At 39.6% G+C, this 20320-nt stretch overlaps 1 protein-coding gene across 1 annotated transcript in view; it reads right to left on the reverse strand.

Moving 5' to 3' along the window:
• cnksr2a (connector enhancer of kinase suppressor of Ras 2a) overlaps positions 1-20320 on the reverse strand; it is a 41055-nt gene that overhangs the window by 16726 nt on the left and 4009 nt on the right. The window contains exons 2-9 of the mRNA XM_070927975.1: positions 12027-12190; positions 10792-10994; positions 5039-5126; positions 4601-4642; positions 2639-2758; positions 2162-2221; positions 1771-1839; positions 429-575 (exon numbers count right to left, since the gene is read on the reverse strand). Of these exons, the coding sequence (XP_070784076.1) occupies positions 429-575; positions 1771-1839; positions 2162-2221; positions 2639-2758; positions 4601-4642; positions 5039-5126; positions 10792-10994; positions 12027-12190 (893 nt within the window). The remainder of the gene's footprint in view (positions 1-428; positions 576-1770; positions 1840-2161; positions 2222-2638; positions 2759-4600; positions 4643-5038; positions 5127-10791; positions 10995-12026; positions 12191-20320) is intronic.

A 20320-nucleotide genomic window follows, 5' to 3' on the forward strand; every position in this document is an offset into this window, starting at 1 on the left:
CACATTTCCTTCAAAGTGTATTAAAATCAAATTAGCAGTACATAAACGCAAAGTTATAACAAGCCAAAAATGATCCTTTAAGGGTCGTGACTAAAGTGGTCACACGAGACAAAACAGTGATGGAGGGCAGAGATAAACTGTTTCCCTTTGTGTTTCCTCCTGATTGCGTAGATAATCAGTGTTAATTAGGGAGACACATTTCATAATTCGCAGAGCACTGGGAATGTGGGTGGAGGGTGCCATCAATTTTCCCTTCCCCATTCATTCCAGTTTGCTTCAGCTGCCAAACAAAACCATGCTGGGCCACAGTACCCTGACCTAATTACACGCTTTGGCTGCAGTCGTACAGGGAGTGGGAATGCTGTGGGGAATTATGTGGGCCAGTGCAGCGTTTTAATAAAGTCTATAAAAGGTAGAGCTGGTCCCACCTGCAGAGCTAGGGGTTTCCAACGCATGTTCTTCAGCAGTGCAGGGGCGGAGCTGAGCGTGCTCTGCGGACGCTTCTTCAGGGTCAGGGACACGACGCCTTTATCGGCCCTCAGCGAGCCGACCAGGTTACGTAACTGCCAGCCCACCTGTGTGACAGGAGAGGACGGAGGGGCAGAGATGATGATTATCCGTCATCTGGATAATGAACAACACAATCGCATTTGTATTCAGCCTGTAGATTGAATTCGGTCCACGTCGTGATTGGATCTCGCTTGTTGAGTCCTTCTGTGCAAGGCAAGTGGGTGTGGAGGTGGTGAGTCTATCTATAGAGCTTTCTGTGATGTAACCTGCCCTCAATTTGAAAAACAAATGCATCTTATCATATATCTTCCTACGTTTTTAGCCACTATTTTCACAAAACCATGCCAACACTCCTTGCTTGTAGATTTGTGAACACAAACCTACTGTATACAAACAAAAAACTACTATAAAAGGTCGCCACAACTTTATTTTTTCTTCCTCTTCAAGCCTCTTTCTTTTTACTACTTTCTAATTAAGGCAAACACACTATCTTAATTGCATTTACCGGACTGACCAGAGATCTGCCACATGCATTTGCACCCTGTAAAAGTAATGTTCAAGACACGTAATTGCACCTAGCTTTATCTCCTGATTCGACTGACAGGTCTTATATTATGAGATAACACCTGGTGTTCGGTCACTTGGGGGACAGCGGAAACAAGCTGTGAACGCAACACCGTCATATTATCACTTTTTTAAGAGAAATATCGGTCTCCTTAGCAGCTAAATGCTCCTCCATGTTCACCAGCTAGTTGCTAACTCTGTCTGCCTGTGTACAGTGGGTTTTTAGAGCTTTTTTTTTTACTGAAAGCAGCTTCCTTTGGCGCCTGAAAACATCGCTACAGTATGAGAGCGGTGAGACTGAACCAAAACAGTGAAGTTGTGGGAAAGAAAGCCAAAACAATGAGCTGAAAGACACTAAAGACGCACCGTGAAGCTGAGGGGAACTACAGAGTCTGTGACAGTTATCTTTGGATTCATCATTATGAGTGACACCTCTCACATTACACATTGTCAAATGAGCCATTATTATAAAAACATTGATTATAGCAGCTTTAAAGACTTGTTTTCATCCGCGCATCTCATCTAAAACACATAACATGCATTTAACCCCAAGATTCACTCTGATTACGATTCATTATGATAATGATTATTTCACACAAAATCTATAAATGATCACCTGAATAAACACAAAAAGATATATATTAGCATAAAGCAGCACACAAACACAAACACACAGATACAGAGTAAGAAACCCACCACCGTCTGGTGATTGACTTGAATGACTTCATCTCCCGCATGGATCTTCTTACAGCGGTCAGCTGGAGACTACAGAAGCACAGAAGAGAGAGGCAGAAAGAAAACATGACGACTATGAATTGATCCGAGCGTATTGATCCCTGCACACCAGTGTGAGCAAGCTGTCCAACAAACGGCACTTCAATACGGTATAACAGGAGGAAAGCCTTGCAGAGTCATCCCTATGGACTCTGATATCCTGTTATGGATCCAAATGTTGAGCAGCTATCCTGAGTAAGAATCTGTTTTCTATACCCTTCAACCCCCTGGGCGTGGCGGGAAATCCACTTCACTAAAGCTAAAGCTAGCTTGGCTGTAGTTCAGTGTGGATGTGTGAAAATGGGATTGTTACCCCTTCAGTAGTTCCTGTGATCACATGGAGGCCGTCGTAGGTTGACTTGATGTACATTCCCTGAGGGACAGAGAAGAAAAAGGTCAGAAAGACGCTGGAGAAAGTCCAAATCCTTTCAAATCCCTTATTGACTCTTACTATGTCCACCTCTCAACAATAGCAAGTAACAAAAGGCTAAAATGATCTAGACACTACAGTTTTTAGTGGCAGCTCAATTAATGTTCACAACCTGTACCTACAACCTGAAAATGAAAATGAAATGTTAATTAAACGTATGTGACACATTCATTTAACAGCTGTAGCCTCCTGTAATTCATGAGCTACTTACTCTCTGATTCAGAACTATGAAGCTTCCTATCAGATCAAAATGATCTTAAACACAGACACCAACAGCAGAGAGCACATTAACCGGAGAACACACACACAAACAAACAAAGGGTTTATAACATACTAAAGCCCAGCACACAGAGTCATTACCAGGCCTTCGGAGGGTTTGATGTTGGTGAGGTGAACCAGCTCGAGGTGGGCTGACTGAGAAACCAACGGGTCCGACGACACACACACGATGTGCTCACACACCTCCGACAGAGTCTTGCACTACGGAGAAGAAGAAGAAAACGTAAAAGTAATAACACACAGAGCTTTTATAAAAAACAGGTTCGCCAGCTTTATTAAGAGAACAGAAATGAAAACAAAAGAAAAGCATAAACAACCTGTGCACCTTGTGTTTGTCAGAATCAGACCACGTTTCTAATAAACCCTTTTTGCTTCCTGCCACAAAGGATGTTACAGCTTTTGTATCATTATTAGAGGTTTTCTGTTCGGCTTTATTGAAAAAAATAAACACATTTTCCCTCCTTGTCTTAATACAATGGCCCAGAATTTACTTCGTTAGAGGCTGCCACTATTAACACAGCTACCTGTAGCACTTTAAAGGGGTCAGCTCACCTAAATTACAAAGAAGAGCATATTTTCTCTCACTTAGTTTTGTTTTTATTTGTTCAGTGTTTTCATATATCTGTCTCTAAAATATCTGCCTCCACATCAATATATTTGAGGTGAATTTAATTTGTGGTGCCCACAGCATTGACAAATTGCATCTAAAAAAAATATTAAGAGCAAGAAACAACACGCAACATGCTGCCTCGGTTTTAGGGACCATTTCCCAGGTAGAAACTAGTCTTTTTTTCTTGATAATCCACAGCAGTGGCTCCCAAACTTTTTCAAGAAACATTTACAAAAGATATAAAACAGACATTACATTATATTCTTCCCTGTCTGTCCGTCTTCACAAAATAATTGGCTGAATACATCAGACCTAACCTGAATCTGGATCGCCTTGCTAGCATCACAGCCCCCTTTGTTTGCTAGCAGGTGGAACTAATAACATTACCGCCGGCTCCGTACAAGCAATTACTGCAATGCAACGCGGTAATTAGTGAATGTGTTAGTAACACCTGTGTTTGCCGTGAAAAAGGTCAATTAAACTTTAGCTGGGAAATTCCACAAGTTGCACCAACCCTTTAAAGGAATAAACATTTTGGGAAATGTGCTTATTCGCTATCTTGCCAAGAGTTCGATGAGAAGATCGAGCAAACAAACACATTCACGTCAGCCTCCTGGTTGCACTTCGGGAGTCTGAGAGTATCTGACAAACTACAGGAAGTGTCAACAAACCGCTGGTTCTGTAGTTACATCCAAATGAAATCCAATATCAACACTAATACAATCGATTCAGCTCATTTAAAAGGAGCTGGTTTCACTCATCAATAAACCGCTTCAAACTATGTACCCACAAGACTAGCAGTGCATTAACGCTGGTGGTTTTCCTTTTCTTCCCATTCTGCTGATATTGTGTGAATGCAGCATTACGTAGCCTAGCTTAGCATAAAGACTAGAAGCAGGTGGAAACAGCTTGCCGAGCTCTTTCCAAAGTTCAAAAACACAACTACCAGCATCTCTAAAGCTTACAAATGAACACATTATATTTAGTTTTTATAATCAGTAACACAAACTAAAAAGTAAAAACAATCAGTTTTCAGACAAGTTACTGTGCCATGCTGTTATTGCTGTGTTTTTTAAGTTTGGACAGAGCCAGGCTAGTTGCTTCCCCTGCTTCATGCTAAGCTAAGCTAATCACTTCTTGGCTGTAGCTTCATATTTAATAGACAGATATGAGAATTATATCGATCTCGTCATCCAACTCTTGTTGGAGAAAACATCTATTTCGCAAAATGTCAAACTATCATTTTAAAAAACAGGACGTAACGTTGAGATTTATTAAAGTACTAGATCCAGCTGGAGCTTGAGTTTCTGTGTTTGTGGAGTACTGTATGAGTGGGTATGAGGGGGTTGTGAAAAACAAAACAAAACAGGACACTACCCATCAACACCAGAGCAAATAAGCGACAGCTGGATGAGGGAGGAAGCAGGACTCACCACATGAAGGATTTTGTTCTCTGTCTCAAACACCGTACAGTCCTGAGGGAAAAGCAGAATTTAATGTAGCGCGAGCAGAACATCCTGTCTTGGAAAAACTCACAAAAAACACCATCTCACTGCTCATGCTGCTACCTCTGCATACCGTCTAGGCCTCACATTACTGAACCCTACACCTGCACCCTCTATACCCTCGCAGATGGAAAACACGCCCACACAAACAGACACGTTTATCTTTTATTTACACACACATCAGTCACACAAAAGACAGACTGTAAGCACATAAATAGCAAAGAATCGAGTCTCGCTCAAGGACGCAGAGAGCAGAGTCTGCTGCATCACACCCACACACATCGTTCTTAGGGGGATATGACAACCATTGCAGAATACGAGCTATCAGCCTTCAAAACACACACACACACAAACAATTCTACACACCTGCTGTACAATGGTGGTGAGCTCCAGGCAGAGCTGAATGACATTATTTCGGGTTACTGAGTAGTCTGCCACTGCAGCAAAGGGAGACCTGGGAGGAACAGATAACACACCAGTATGTCTTCAAATGTTTCCTGCTGCATTAGATAACGCACAGAGGAGATGGACAGGAGCATTGTTACACCGAGACAGATATTGTGTGTAAGTGCGCACGCACACACACACACACACACACTTGCAGGAAGTAGTTTTGCGACTCATTCATGAGTGAATCTGTGACGCTGTGCGTGCGTTATGAATCAGAGAAGTCGCATACGAAGCATAACGAACTAAAACGGAGTTAAATTAGGTTTAAGTCATTTATTTGTTTGTTTGTATTGTTTTTGTTTTACTAACATTTAATGAGAAGTTATCATAAACGTGACCACGTATGAAATGATACAAATATCTTGTTTAAGTTATTATACATATTACCAGAACTTATTTTCTATCTATATTTATGTTTAATGAAGAGTAATGAAGATTGGTTCCCCTTTGAAATACTTCACTGTTATACAGGGCATTTTTTTTTATATTAATTAATTACTTGATTAGTCTGTTAAATGTCAGAAAATGGTGAAAAAATCAAATTTTCCCAGAGCCATAAGTGGGGGCTATAAATTGCTCGTTGTCACGGTTACAGGTTCTTCCCAGACATCTTTCCCGAAGTTTTATGAACTGAAACCAACGCTGGTCCTTTCTTATTGTTGGCAACCAAGTTAATTCAGTATTTGTTGTGGCTTGTTAGTAACCGATACAGCCGGAAGACCTAAAAACAAAACCAGCACTGACTGAGCAGTGTAGTATGTCTAAGATAAGAGAAAAGCAGCAAATTCTCACATTTTAAGACGCTGGAGAACAGAGAATGTGCGGCATTTCTGCTTGAAATATTACTTAAACGATCAAAACTGACTGATTTTCTGTGGATCAACTGATCAATGAATCAACTAGTGGTTGTGATAGAAAAGAATATAAACACCTCTCAAATCAAGTTAACTTTGAAGAGTCAAGACAATGGACTTCAAACAATGCAAATTTGGGATTTGGGATATTTAGTGATGCTGCCAGTGGAGCCATAACAGGGTGTTGCCTTGGTGTGCTGTCAAAACTGATTTCCACAGGAATGAATGGGCCTCTGCAACCTCATTCACAAAACTGTGCTTGATGCCAAGTGTGCACACTCAAATCTGCACATGCGTTTGTTCTGTCTATAGTTCTGGAAGTGCACAGGCCGCACATGCAACCCCATTAACTGTAGCAATTTCTCTATTATGAATAAATGCACACAGTGCAAACACATGCCTATAACACTTGTCCCTGGTTGGTCTGTATTGTTCAGAGGTCATTTCTCTGGCGTGGCCAATAAGAGAAAGGCATGCGCTTACACACTCATAAATAAAACAAAATTCAAAACCATTACAGGTACGTTTGGGGGACCCTGGAGAAAACTGCCCCATGACGTCTGGCTTCTTAAAGTGGATTCAGAGGAAAGGGGACACAGCTCCAGTGGACGGATGAATGAAGCTGCGTTAGAGAACCAGGTAAATAGGCCATTCTGCTCTGAGTGCACCAGTTTACACACCTCATACCGACTACTTGTCATCTCAATCCAGGTTTTGTAAACACACAAACAAAAGAGAAGCACAGTTTAGTTCCCGGCCGTCCTTTTAAAAAACTGTTTTTTTAATGGCTGACAAACAGTGTGTGGAGGGTTATGACACCATTGTGGATTTCTTGTGCTACTTTGCCATTGGCACCTTCAATTCCCAAAGTCTCCCACATGTTTGTATGCATGGTCAGAGTTTCCAGTGAAGTGTGCACATTCTGCTGTCAGCTGTTTGTTATGAAATCCTTTTTTTTTTTCCTGTGAGAAAAGCGTCTTTAAAGCCTTTTTTTTTTTTGTGTAAACACAATGTTTATAAATGAGGCCCCATGCGTATTGTGACATAATAGACTATTCAGGTGTGAACAAGGTGTTAATGATAAGGAACATGCTGCAGCTAATGGGGTGCTAATGGCTGCATACAGACACAAAGGGACATCAAAACTAATGCAAACAATGACTGACATGCAGCGTATTTATACAGCAAAGTCATTATCATAACACACATTACTTTGCTTCATTGTTCTAAACACCCAGATTAAAATTCGGCCACAGCCTCTAGAGTATGATGTATCTGTGGTGTGTGTGTGTGTGTGTGTGTGTGTGTGTGTGATTTGGGTCAGGAGTATTGAGGCTGTGTGCTATATATACGCAGGACCTAAGGCTACACAGACTGTTTGCTAATCGTCAGGCTCCAACCCTCAAACAACGCTCAGAAAACATTTTTTTCTCAGCTCAGATGATGCTATGACGTTGGTGAAACACACCTGTGTCCAAATGCGTGAAGTGAAAGGCAGTTGTGGTACTTTAAGGTACTAAAAACTTCTTAGTCATAACTCAGCCATATGTGACTACACAGACACGATACACATATTTTTTTATTGCAGTCTGAATTACACTTTCCGTAAATCCTAGTTAAGAAGGCACTCCTGAACTTGCCTGAGAATCATCATGTTTTTCAGTTTTCTTCAGTATCACAGTAATCCAGTGATAGTTGTTTGTAAATTAAGAGGTAAACTGCAAACAGGAACTGCTAATAGCTAATTCGGCATACTTTTAATGGTTCTAACTACTTTAGATAGATGTAGTTTCATCCAGTGGTTCCCAACCTAGTGGTCAGGCCAAGATAATTCTTGGTGGTCTTGAGATGATTAATGGGAGAGGAAAGAATGAAAATCTGTATTCATCTTTTGGACTTCATCTTTTCTTTTTTTTGTGAAATATTGTTTTAGAGTTTTACCTCTTTTGGCCTTAAACAGTTATTTGAATATAACCATCTGCAAAGTTTAGAGCAGAAATCACTCATGGACTTGTGAAATATGTAACAAGGAGCCCCCGTCTAGACTCTGCATTTTTGTAAGGGGTCACAAGTCAAAAAGGTTTGAAACCACTGGTTTAATATTTAACAATGCTTTGTAGCTTATCCAATCTTTTTCATGCAAAGTCTTAATCTGAAAAGGAACTGTCAAATAAATTGGAATGTGGTGGAGAAGTACTCAATAAAATACTCAAGTAAAGTACCTTAAAATTGTACTTAAATGCAGTACTTTTGAGCAATTTTGAGCTACTCCCGTTGGGTAGGATTGATTCTCTTAATGCCACTCTGCTCTATCCCCCATATTATGATCAAAATTTAAAGTCTGCTTATTCAGTACATCAGTTAAAAATAGAAATATATAAAAAAAGAAAAGACCCACTACTGCATTTTTAGGCTATCAGCAAAATACATCACATATAAACTGTAGTCTCTAAGGCCATGTTATTAATTCATAGGTAGGTGCTTTCAAATGTGCATATAAAGAGGAAATGAGGGGTTCAAAGAAAGAGGAAATACGGCAAATTTCAGTCATCGTGGAATCATAATTTCATTTTTCTCCATGGCAGATTTAAAGAGGATGGAATTGCCTTCTGCAGTGTGTCGATTGACGTCTGCGGGGAAATGAAAATGGTGTTCGTCACCGCAGAGAGAAAAGTACGTATATGAGGAGACATCAGGGTTATCAGAGGCAGGAAAAAAGATGATCTGTTCTGTACTCATGCTGCTATTTTATACATGAAAAGGCTGCGAAAATGTCTCCTCACGTCATTATGAGGGAAACTAGAATATGCTGTACATTTGCTGCCAGAGCGCTGAACTGATGTTGCACTATTCCTCCATCCCCGAGAGGTCTAATAACTAGCAATCAGGGAGAGATGAAAGTTCAGTTTATGCTAATTTGCTGCTGTTGTAAACCTTTTAGGAAGAACTCATCTTGCTGGTATTAATACAAGACCGATTGTAGCCCAACATGCTTGGAAATCATAAGCTTTTCCACATCGTTAGGGTTTATTAATGAATTCAACATATCCACCACGCAGCCCTTATTGCAATAAACATTACTCGCTCATATGTTATTCCTGGGCAGCTGAAATCTATTTATTCATCTAGAAGATGAGATATCATTGAAATAATATCTTTAGTGGGATCATATACATGTTAAATCTACCGGTGAGCCCTCACACAGCTGGAACATTTTCTTTTCTTCACGTTTTTCTTATGCATAATACGCAGGATAAAAACATAAAAAGGAGTCTTTGACGATGCCTGAACGCGTAGATATGTCTCAGAAACGAAGCACAGAGAGCACGCAGCGCCGACTCTGCTGAGTCTATCCCTTTCTCAATGTCGCTTTTGCCATTTACAGTTGCATCATCGCGCGTGGGCGCTTGCATAAGTGTGTGTGCGTTTGTGCGAGTGTGTGGGTGTTTCTATGGGTCTGAGTGTGCTTGTGGCATCACTCTGTATGCTTTTGTGTGTCTAGATGGCCTAAGGACAGATGTGGGTGCCCGGCATTTCAAGAACCGAATGTCAAAGACCTTTAGTTCTGTATCTGATGTGTGTGTGTGTGTGTGTGTGTGTGTGTGTGTGTCGTGTGCAGGAGATCGAGTCGAGTCATGAATAAATGAAGTGACAGGGAGGAGAAGAGAACGAGGGAGAGACGGCGAAACATGGTGAGGAAAAGGTCTGACATTATCTCTCTGAAAAAAAAACAACATATTTCTCAAAAGATGTCAACAACCAACAGCTGCAGGAGAGTTTATGTCAACAAAACAGAAAACTTTCACATGTTGTGGATCAAGACATTTATAACTCTAGTTTCCATATTAAGTATTATATACATTAGGGCTGCAACTAATGAGTATTTTATTAAATCTTGTATCAGTATTTTACTTGTTTCGTCTATAAAATAGAAAATACAGAAGAAACAATTTCCCAGAGCCCAGGTTGTTTTGTTTTGTTCAATCAGCTGTCCAAAAATATATTCTCTTTCCATAATATAACAGAAGACGACTCAGTTTAAGTACAACACTGGTTGTGGGTCCTGTATATGTGCTACCTGTCTTGCAATTTTCAGTTGCTCTTGTAAAATTTCTATTTTTATTTTTATTTTTATTTTATACACTTTATATACTTGTGCTGCTGCAACACCTGAATTTCCCCTCTGCGGATAAATAAAAGCTTATTTTACCTTATCTTAAATGATTAATCAATAATACAAATCAATGCCTAAAGAATTATTAATTTCTGTCAATTTACTAATCAATTATTTGACGAATCGTTTAAACTCTAATATACATATATATATACATGTAAAACTTGTAGTAATTATGATAAGGATCATTATCATTCTGAATCAAACATAAAAAATATCTCGCTACCAAACAAACTTTTAATTCCAGGTCAGAGATATTACATCAAATCAAATATTAACACTAATATAATGAATTCAGCTCATTTAAAAGGAGCTATACACTTTCTGTTTGTATCTGGTTTCACTTGTTAATGAACCGCCACAAATAAAAAACAAAAAGTAGCTGACAAGGCCGTTCTGATGATCTTGGAATAACATTTAAACACTCCCAAGTCGGAATGATGGGAGTTTTTTTTCTGTTCTTCCTATTCTGAGTTTGTGAATGCAGCCAGCTTGTACCTCCATCATTCATGCCTTTAATGGGCCTTTGTCCTGTAAGTCACAGTAGGAAGAGCACAGGTGTAAATAATGAAATTAATGAAGCCATTGTTCATCAACACCTGTGAGTATCTCAGTCGACAGAGAGCCTGTAAACAGATTACCTGTCCAGCCAGGCCAGCAGGCTCTTGGCGGCGGTGATGAGGTCGACCACGGAGGTCAGCAGATCGTTGGGGAGCCGCCGCGAGGACCTGCTCTCTGATTGGCTGCTGCGGCGGCGGCCGGAAATGAAGTTCTGCAGGTTTTTGGCCGAGGCGCCGAGTTTGTGAGCCAGAGTCCTGACGCTCTCCGTCTCCAGACCTGAGTTCTACACACACACACAGACATAAACAAAGATAAGCCGAACCTCCAGACAGTGAACCACCATGAATACAAATTAGCATATTATTTGTCAACATGTTTACCAGTTTTTCTTAAGGAGTCTGGTGCATTTTAATGACTCACATTACATATGTGATAGAGAGAAGGTCGTCACACTGACTGCAGTCTGTTGTTTAAAAACACCTTAACTCTTTGTTATTTATTCATGTTTAAATCCATTTGAAGACAGCAAGAATTTTCTGAATCTTGAGAGATTATAGAACAACAACAATACAACACAATAATGACAAAACAAACTCTTCAAGAAGGCACCTAATTTAACATGTCAATTTTGTGTAATCACAGAATAAACTTAATTATCTCAGTTACTTCGAGGATTCTGGTATTGATTAACCCAAAGTTACATGCAATAAATACCCAAATTTACATTAAAGATCACAACGACTTTTATGTAAATGCGTCTTTCGACCCAATGCTCAAAGGTTTGTTTCAAACAATTAAATGTTTTTGGATAAAGATAAACCACAATCAACACATATTTGATTGACTCGTAGAAGTCATGCTGACATTTGAATTCCAGAAATATAAAATTAAGCTAATTATGACACATTTACTGTTTATCTACTGTTTGACAAACTCCCTCTGCAGCCAGTTATTCTCTTCAAATCTCCCATAGACTTATATAGACCATATATAAGTATACACAGACCATATTATTACAGCTTGTCTTTGTTCAGTTGTATCTTTTCCAAAACTTTTATTTTGGCGAACCTCACACTTAACATAGTTTGAAGGGGATTTAAAAGTGCTATTTTGAAACTTTTCTTTTGTGATCCTCACAATTGGGCGGTTTGATGCAGTACGGCAACAATCTACTCTCTGCAATCTATTACGCTGTGCATTCGAGCAGAACATGAATACATTAACAGCTGCAGCTGTAAAGATGGCTGATGAGAGTCCAGCACTGCACTGAAACTACTAAACAAACACACACACACCCACACACACACAAACTCACCAGAGCACAGAGCAAGTCAACAGCCTCCAGAATGAGCTCCTGGTGTCCGATGCGAGAAACTCCCAGCTCCTCCAGCTCGGCGTGGCTAATCCTCAGCAGCCTCTCCCCACACACACCTCCGCGCTCGAATACACACACATATTGTTGCAAGCAGTCGTCCAGACCTGCAGCAAACACATTATCAGGGTTACTCACAATAAATACACTCAGATTTGTTCCAAAGCAAGATCACGACCACAATTCTTAGGGGAACTGAGAACTGTTGATGAAAACATTTCTTCTACCAAACTCCCCCTAGTACACAGTATCCTGGGTTGACACCATATTTTCTATTCACAATATTGAATCCACACTGCAAAAAAACATCTAACAAGTCATTCTGTCTATAATTCAGTCCTAAAATACTTACCAGTTTAAAAAAAACAACCTGTTTTTATGATATTTTGAGGAATAAGTGTCTAAATCCTGAAACAAACGTATTTTAGAATCAAGAAAATGCTTGAAAAAAACTGACAGATTTTGTTTTGACTTTTTTTGACAGGTTTTGACTTTAAACCTGCATGAACCTATCTTTGTTGATATGTCAAACTGTTGCTTAGTTACACATCCAGTAGATACAGAGCAACATTATCATTCATCTGGAGACGTGTTTCTGGCCGCCGGACGAATGTAAGCCCACTATCCACTCTCCGTTTAACTCTGTTTGGGTCTCTACCAACACCTGATGGAAATATTCATCACTACCAGCAACCCCTTTCACATTACACACAGTCGTCAGAGCCATAGCTAATATAAAAAATATTGATTAGAGCAGCTTTAAGGACTCAATTACAAACTGACTTGGGAAGGAAATCTGTTGCAGCAAATTTATTTATCATCAAATTGTGCCGTAAAAAGCGAAGCGGCAGAAAAGAAGACGAGTTGGCAAGAAAGTAAGATTAAATAAGGTCGACCCACTTCCTTTTTAAAAAATATCTTTTATGGATTTTCACTACCACGAGGGAAAATTACCTCACATTTACTGCTACGTCGTGACTACAGGGTTGGTTGAAGGTGTTTGTATCTACTATACTGCCTCTGTTTTTATGGCAATTATGAGAATACACATTAGGTAGACAGAAACGATGGGCCCCAGGCACAGGAGGGGAATCATCACTCTTTGTGACCCGTCCACAGCTCGGACGCTCTTTAACACATTCATTCCCTGATCGATAAGCAGACACATCCCTACTTGAAATTATAGGTTGGGCTGCCCTCCAGAAGCACTAATCAGCTTCGGTTGCCATGCGTTTCACCGGCGTTTCACCGGCACTGTCCCTCTTCCCGACAGATTTCTTTCAGTCTGCACAGGAAAACACTTCTACTTATTCCAGTTTGTCTCAGATAATACAGCAGCTGCTGCGTCGTGTTTTTGAGATATTTCAGCTTGTTTGCAGTTTTTCAGAACTGTTTCAGAACCACATTAGCGTGAGGTAAAAGCATAAAATACAATTTGTTTTGAGAGAGACCTCACAGAAAACATTTTGTTCCTGTCCATTTACGAGCTAAATGTGTGACTTTTCACCACGAAATGAGGGTAAATAAAGAGAAAAGGAAGACAGATACTCCCTGTTTCCCTCTCTCCCACAGTGCTCAAGGGATTGATAAAGATGATCAATAATATTTGGACTTGTATCAAAGCCAGGCAGCTTTACATTCCTTCACTTCACTTTAGAAGACCATGCCAGAGTGTTGCTCATAACTGCAAATCGCATATTCTTAATGTTTTTGCAGACCATTTTCAAATGCATAGATATATATATTTTCTAATGTACTATATTTTTTGACAGTACAGTTCCAGACATCAATCGGTTTCCATTCGTTTCTCTAAAGCATTAAAATAGTTGTGTAACCCATCTAGTCTGCATTAAATGTCGCCAATCTCACACTGTCATTGCATTTGAAAAGTCAGCTTTGTTATTACCTCATAACAACGATGTAACCTTGGCAAAACATTTGATACCTTGATGTACAGTACACTGTGATGGATTACATAACTTCAAGAGTCTTTAATGAGTATTTAATTAATTTAGAAACCAATGAAGTCCTCTAAACTAAATAACAAAATGTACTTATACTTTGATAAGGTTTTGTGTTTTCTGATCTGAGCGTTGTTTGTCAGTTCATATGACTCTTATCTGATCTGCCACCGCTACGCTTAAGGTATGATTCTGCAGAGTAATGGATTAAGTCAGGTCTGGAACTGATTCAGAGTGACTCTTGTCTCGAATCATTGCTCTTTTGTGGAACAGTTACTACTCCGACAGAGGAGGTTAAATAACACTGAAGGGTGCAACACTGCTAATGAGCTTGGATAGCTTCCTCCATTTTTAGCTCTCCGTCCCCCTTAGATAGAGGTTGCCACTGGTCAACGGTGCCAATTCCAAGTTCACCAAAGTTAACCTCGACGTGAAAAATGTGTGCGAATTTACTCTCCAAAGGACCTAAAACAAACTGTGTACCTGAAACAACGAGTCGAGAGACTGGAAGAAAAGAGGTAATGGATGGGCAATCAGGCAGCCACCCAGGTAAGACTTTACTCTCTGTTGTATTGTGTAACGTCTGCGTTGTGAGTGGGACGGTCTCTCTAGATCTGCAAGTGTGTGAGCGTACAAGTGGGTGGGTGTGTGCGTGCGTGCGTGTGTGTGTGTGCGTGTGTGTGTGTGTGTTCGTCTGGCCGGACCGGGTTTGCTGAGTCAAAGGAAAGCAGATCAAGACAGAGCGGCTCAGCTGCAGCCCCTGGCTCCCAAAACAATGAATGTATCCAGCTTCTAAACTCTTAACAAACAGCCAACTGGCATACACACACACAACACACACTCCCAACACACATACACACACACACACCTCTGAGGAATGAGCATTGATTTCCCCCGCTTCAAGTCCCCGCTATATAATACACTCATCTATCATAACCACAGTAACAAAGACGAGGGGGGGGGGTGCGTAGGAAGAGAAGGAGAGGAAAAGGGAAGACGGCAAAGAGGAAAAGAAAAAACCTCATAAGCCAGCTGCTAAATTGCATGCAAACTATTTCACACACACATATTCCATCTCTCATCAGCGACGAGCAAACAGCATTTGTCGCTTTCTGCACACCCCCATCACTCAGCCACTACATCTGAAGTATAAATGAAGCGTTCAGTCCCAAAATGACATATATACCGAGCTCGGAAAATAAGAGGTTGGAGCCTGAAACACCTCTTTTTATCTTTTAAAACAAAGAATAAACAAAGCTTTTATGGTCTTAAAATTAAATACTAGCGATCAATTTTGAAAATGAGGCTTCGTCTTTTTCCCCGTTATCTCATTTTGGAAGGAAACTCGCCAAATTGATTCCACTATCTGGACTCCCAAACACTTCAAGTCGATGAGCGATATCTCGGCTTACAGCTTCCACTGACAAGCATGAAAGGACCTGATAAGAATAAAGACATCAAACCACTCAGATGTGATTTGTGTGGCTTCCAGTTTTAAATGTTAGATGAAGGTCCCTGGGTCTAGCGGTGGAAAGTAAATTAGTAAATTTACTCATAAACAATTTTGAGTTACTTGTACCATCTGTCCATTTCATGCTACTTATGCTAAATATTGTGCTGTACTACACTTCATTTATTTTACAGCTATACTCACTTGTTACTATGATTATTATTACATACAGAAAATACAATAATCTCTAAAATGACTCTCTGTGCTTGTCTGTGCTTATGGAGCTAGAGGCGATTAGCGTAGCTTAGCTTAAAGACTGGAAGCAGGGGGAAACAGCTAGCCTGGCGCTGTCTGAAGTTCAGAAATCCGCCTACCAGCTTGTTTAAAGCTTACTTATTAACAAGTCTCATCTCATTAGTTTAATCTGTACAAAAAGAAATCAGTTATTGCATGTTTGAGTATCCAACAGTATGTTAAATAATTAAAACTAGCTCCAACTTAAACAGCTACAATATTAAAATGCTGCTAACATGTGAATGAATCATTAATAATAATCCAATAACATCAAATAACACTCTGAAAGGAGCTGCTATACATGTTACACTAGTTGTATGTAATTCAGATTCTGCAGGACTTGTAATAAAGTACACTACTTGGCTAAAATTCTTTGCACTTTTAATTTGGGGCTGTTTTTTTGTTGACTATAGTGGGCTTCCAACTTTGTGGCCAACAGTTAAGGGAATACCCTCTCCTGTTTCAATATGACAGCGCTGCCATGCACAAAACCTCATCTGAAAAGAAGAGGTTTTGTGTCACCCAGCGGTAATGGCCGACCTCCCCCTGATGCTCTTATGGCTGAATGAGAGCAAATCCCGGCAGCCAGGTTACAAAAATTTATGGAGAGCCTTCCTAAAAGAGTGGAGGCGGTAATAACAGCAGATAATGCCCAGCAGCAGATAATGGTTTTGGAATGAGATGTTCAGCAATCACATATGGTTGTAATTTTCAGTCATGCAGTGTATTTTTACATTGCTATTTTTACTCAAGTAAGGCGTCTGAGCACTTTTCCCCTCTAACAGCGAGACTTGTGTTTTAATGAGTGTTAATAGCTGCTGATTCCTAATAGACGTGAAGCTGATTAAAACAATGTTGGCTCTCACAGGCAAAGTGTTACTATTGCTGTGAGAGGCAGAGAGAGGCAGAGAGGCAGAAGGGGAGATATACACTGTGTCGCAAAAGTTCACTGATAATCAGCATCGCTTATCACTGGCAGTGAGGGAGAGCGTGAATGCCCTGAATACTGATGAGTCAAATTGTGAGTGACATCAGTGAGCGCGCGCACACACACACACACACACACACACACACACACACACACACAGACTGAAACAAAAAACTGAAACAGTGCTATACAGTTAATGACTGCTGTATAAGAGTCACTCTTTTACTGCAATTGTTCCCAGCCTTTTTCGTCAAAAATACCCCCACAGCTAGATGAACTCAAATACCCTGTCATCAACTATTTCGTCTATCCACCGTTTCTCCCTTACTTTTAACTATTTCAACCATTTACCCTTCACTTTTAATACTAATTAATGATTTCAATGATTTTTAATTCAATTTTAATGATTTGCTAATGATTTCAAACGTTTATCCATTACTTTAATCTATTTCAACTGTTCATCTTTTAGCTAACCATTTATCTTTTAGAAAACTACCATATATTGATTACTTTTAACTGTCAGTTGTTTGTCAATTACTTTAAGCTAACTATTAACCATTTATCCATTGCTTTAAAATAACTATTTAAACGGTTAATCCTACTTTTAGCTAACTGTTTTAACCGTTAATTTCTCAATTCCTCTTCACTAACTGTTTTGTGTTGTAACCATTTTTTTTTTAACTAGTTCAACCGTTTAGCTTTTAGCTAACTATTTCAACCATTTAGCTTTTAGCTAACATCCATTCATCGATTACTTTTAGCAACAGTTTCAACTGCTAATCGATTACCTTTAGCTAACTATCAACCATTTATCAATTACTTTTAATTATTTTTAACTGTTTATCCATTGTATCAATTACTTTACACTAACTATTAACATTTATCCATTACTTTTAGCTGTTTCCACCATTTATCAATTATTTTTAACTATTTCAACCGTTTATCTTTTAGCTAACTATTTCAACCATTTAGCTTTTAGCTAGCGACCATTTATCGATTACTTTTAGCGAACAGTTTCAACTGCTAATCGACTACCTTTAGCTAACTATCAACCATTTATCCATTACTTTTAGTTATGTTTGTTTATCCATTGCTTTTCAACTTCCAACTTCTCTCCTTGCTCGCTAACTGGTTTCACACATTCTCAACACTTGTTGTGGTGTTACAGCTGACTCAATATGTGTTTGTTTTTTTCAATTCATAATTTCATTTTTTTTTTATCAGTTGTACCCCCTGGCCAGTACCCCCTGGTAACTGCAGAAGTACCACCTGGGGAACAAGCACAGAACAGAATTACTGTTCTACTGTGTATCCAATTAAAATGCTAAAATGCACCCGCTCACGTTTTTCTATAAATTGACAATCACAGGCTCAGTATAAATGCCTGCGTGGGTTTGTTGTATAATGATGTCCAATCTGTACAATCATGCACTCATAGCTCTGTATGTACAGTATGTGTGTGCATGTGTGCGAGAGAGAGAGTTCATGTGTTTGACTAGTACAGAAAAAGTGTGATTCATAGCTGACTCACACACTTAACTCCCACAGAGGCACACTTTTCACGACAGCAGGCAAGCCAAACTCCCACAAACACCCTCTTTCTCTCTGTCACACACACACGTCTAATAAAACTAGATTTTGCGGTGACTTCTGGGATGTTCAAGAGTCCTATAAAAGATCTGGCCCTCCCAGTCGGGTTATCTGTCTTCTGTTCCAGGCACTCTGAAGCTTTGGTAACAATAAAAGTTAGATGAGCTGTTCACTGTTCGCCTGGGATTTGTAAATGCAGGATGTTAGAAGCCTGGCGGCTATCAGAAGTTAGTTATGGCCGGAAGGTTGCCAGTTTAAATCCCAGTGTCATCTGGGAAGATTTTGCATGGGGGAAATAAACCAGGAAAATTTCTGTTCCTCCATTAAAAAATATCTTTTTGTGCTTTTGGTCTGTATGTACTTGCAGTTCCTGAGTCTAAATGTTGGTGTTTACTGTAAATGTTGCTCTCTTGACTTTTCTGGTTGACCTCAACTACAAGGCTGTCTGTATTACCTTTCTCTCCCTATCACGTCAGAATTGGGCAAGATAAAAACAAAACCCAAAAAGCACAGGCCTCATGCATGAAAAGTCAGTAGAAGGAGGCAATCGAGGCAAGAAGAATGCAACTTTGCCCCGAGCAATGCTTAAGCAAAGAAATGTTCACTTGAGTTGGACATTTTCTCCTTGGAAATTTGCATTACTCAATAAACAGAACATCAGTCTCTGTCAAGCAGGATTATATCCAGGTACATGTAAATCAATCTGTTCCCATCTGGAATTTACAACAGGAAAAATGTCCATTAAATTTAACAAACAACGCCATGAGCACAAAAAGCTTGGATTGGGATAAAATTATTAAAATGCAAATGACTTTTTTGAGGTAAAACACATTAGTTTGTAAAACATTATAGCCCAGTTAAAATGGTGATGGCATGTGGTTTATGAAAACAAAGTAATGAATTTTAGCATGTTTTTTTTTTTTTGTCTTTAAGCTCATTGTTTTGGGGTTACAGCCCACAGTTTTACTGTTTTGGTTTGGTCTCACTTATCATCAAACTTATGTCCAGCAAAATAAATCTTATAAACCCAAAGTACGCGAGCTGCTCAGCACCAGACAAAGTTAGCGACTAGCTGGTGAACATAGTGTAGGATTTAGCATCTAAAGAGCCAGATATTTCCCTCAGAAGTTAGTGGGCACCAACACCGAGCTAAAAGGAGAGGAAATATTTGACTTATGTGGCCAGAAACATGACCCCAAATCAGTGCTAACATTGTTAATAGGCGACTGACTGTTCGCTCAGCCCTGCCCCTGTTAGCTACCGTTGCTTTGCCTGTCAATCTTTCTGTTCTCGCACAGCACATATGAAGTTTACAAAGATAACAGTGGAAGATTTACGACTCCAAATTCTTAGTAACTTTTTAAACAATGCACATTTCAGACAGAGGTGGACAAAAGAAAGCTACTCATTTCTAGCCAGAAACAAACCATTGTTTGCTAAAATGACAGCTGCCACTGTAGCTAGCTAGCTAATTAAGCTAACATTAGCTCCATGAGTGAATTGAAAACGTTGTCTCTGGCTGACTATTTAATGTAAAAAAAAAAAAAAACCTGTAAAAGGAGTCTTAAATATACACTTGATATACATACAAGATATTGTGCTAAAAGACTGAGGCTAAAGCCAACAGGGCCCAGGCAAAAAGTTAGCCCCCTCACCAGCTGATCCATGTAGAAGACAGAAACAACAATGTTCTTGTATTGTAGTGTAGCGCTATTATGAGCCTATAAAAGGTCAAGTTAATTGGTACCAAACTGTTGAAATGTCAATCAACAGTATAATTTGCATTGATTTGTCTCCAATAAGAAGGCTTTCTAAACCTCTTACCTTTCCTCTAATAATCCTGCTGTGGCAGCATTTAAAATAAGAAAATCCTTGAACACAATATTAATTGATGCATTTAAAAAGCACTGAGCCTGCTGCAGTATGTAAATGTACTAAGGCAGAACTGTGTCATGCTGGAGTGACTTCTAGAGGCCTGCTTGGACTCCTTGGCCTCTGAGAGACCCAAACAGTT

The sequence above is a fragment of the Enoplosus armatus genome, chromosome 21 (genome assembly GCF_043641665.1).
Source record: "Enoplosus armatus isolate fEnoArm2 chromosome 21, fEnoArm2.hap1, whole genome shotgun sequence".
NCBI lineage: Eukaryota > Metazoa > Chordata > Actinopteri > Centrarchiformes > Enoplosidae > Enoplosus > Enoplosus armatus.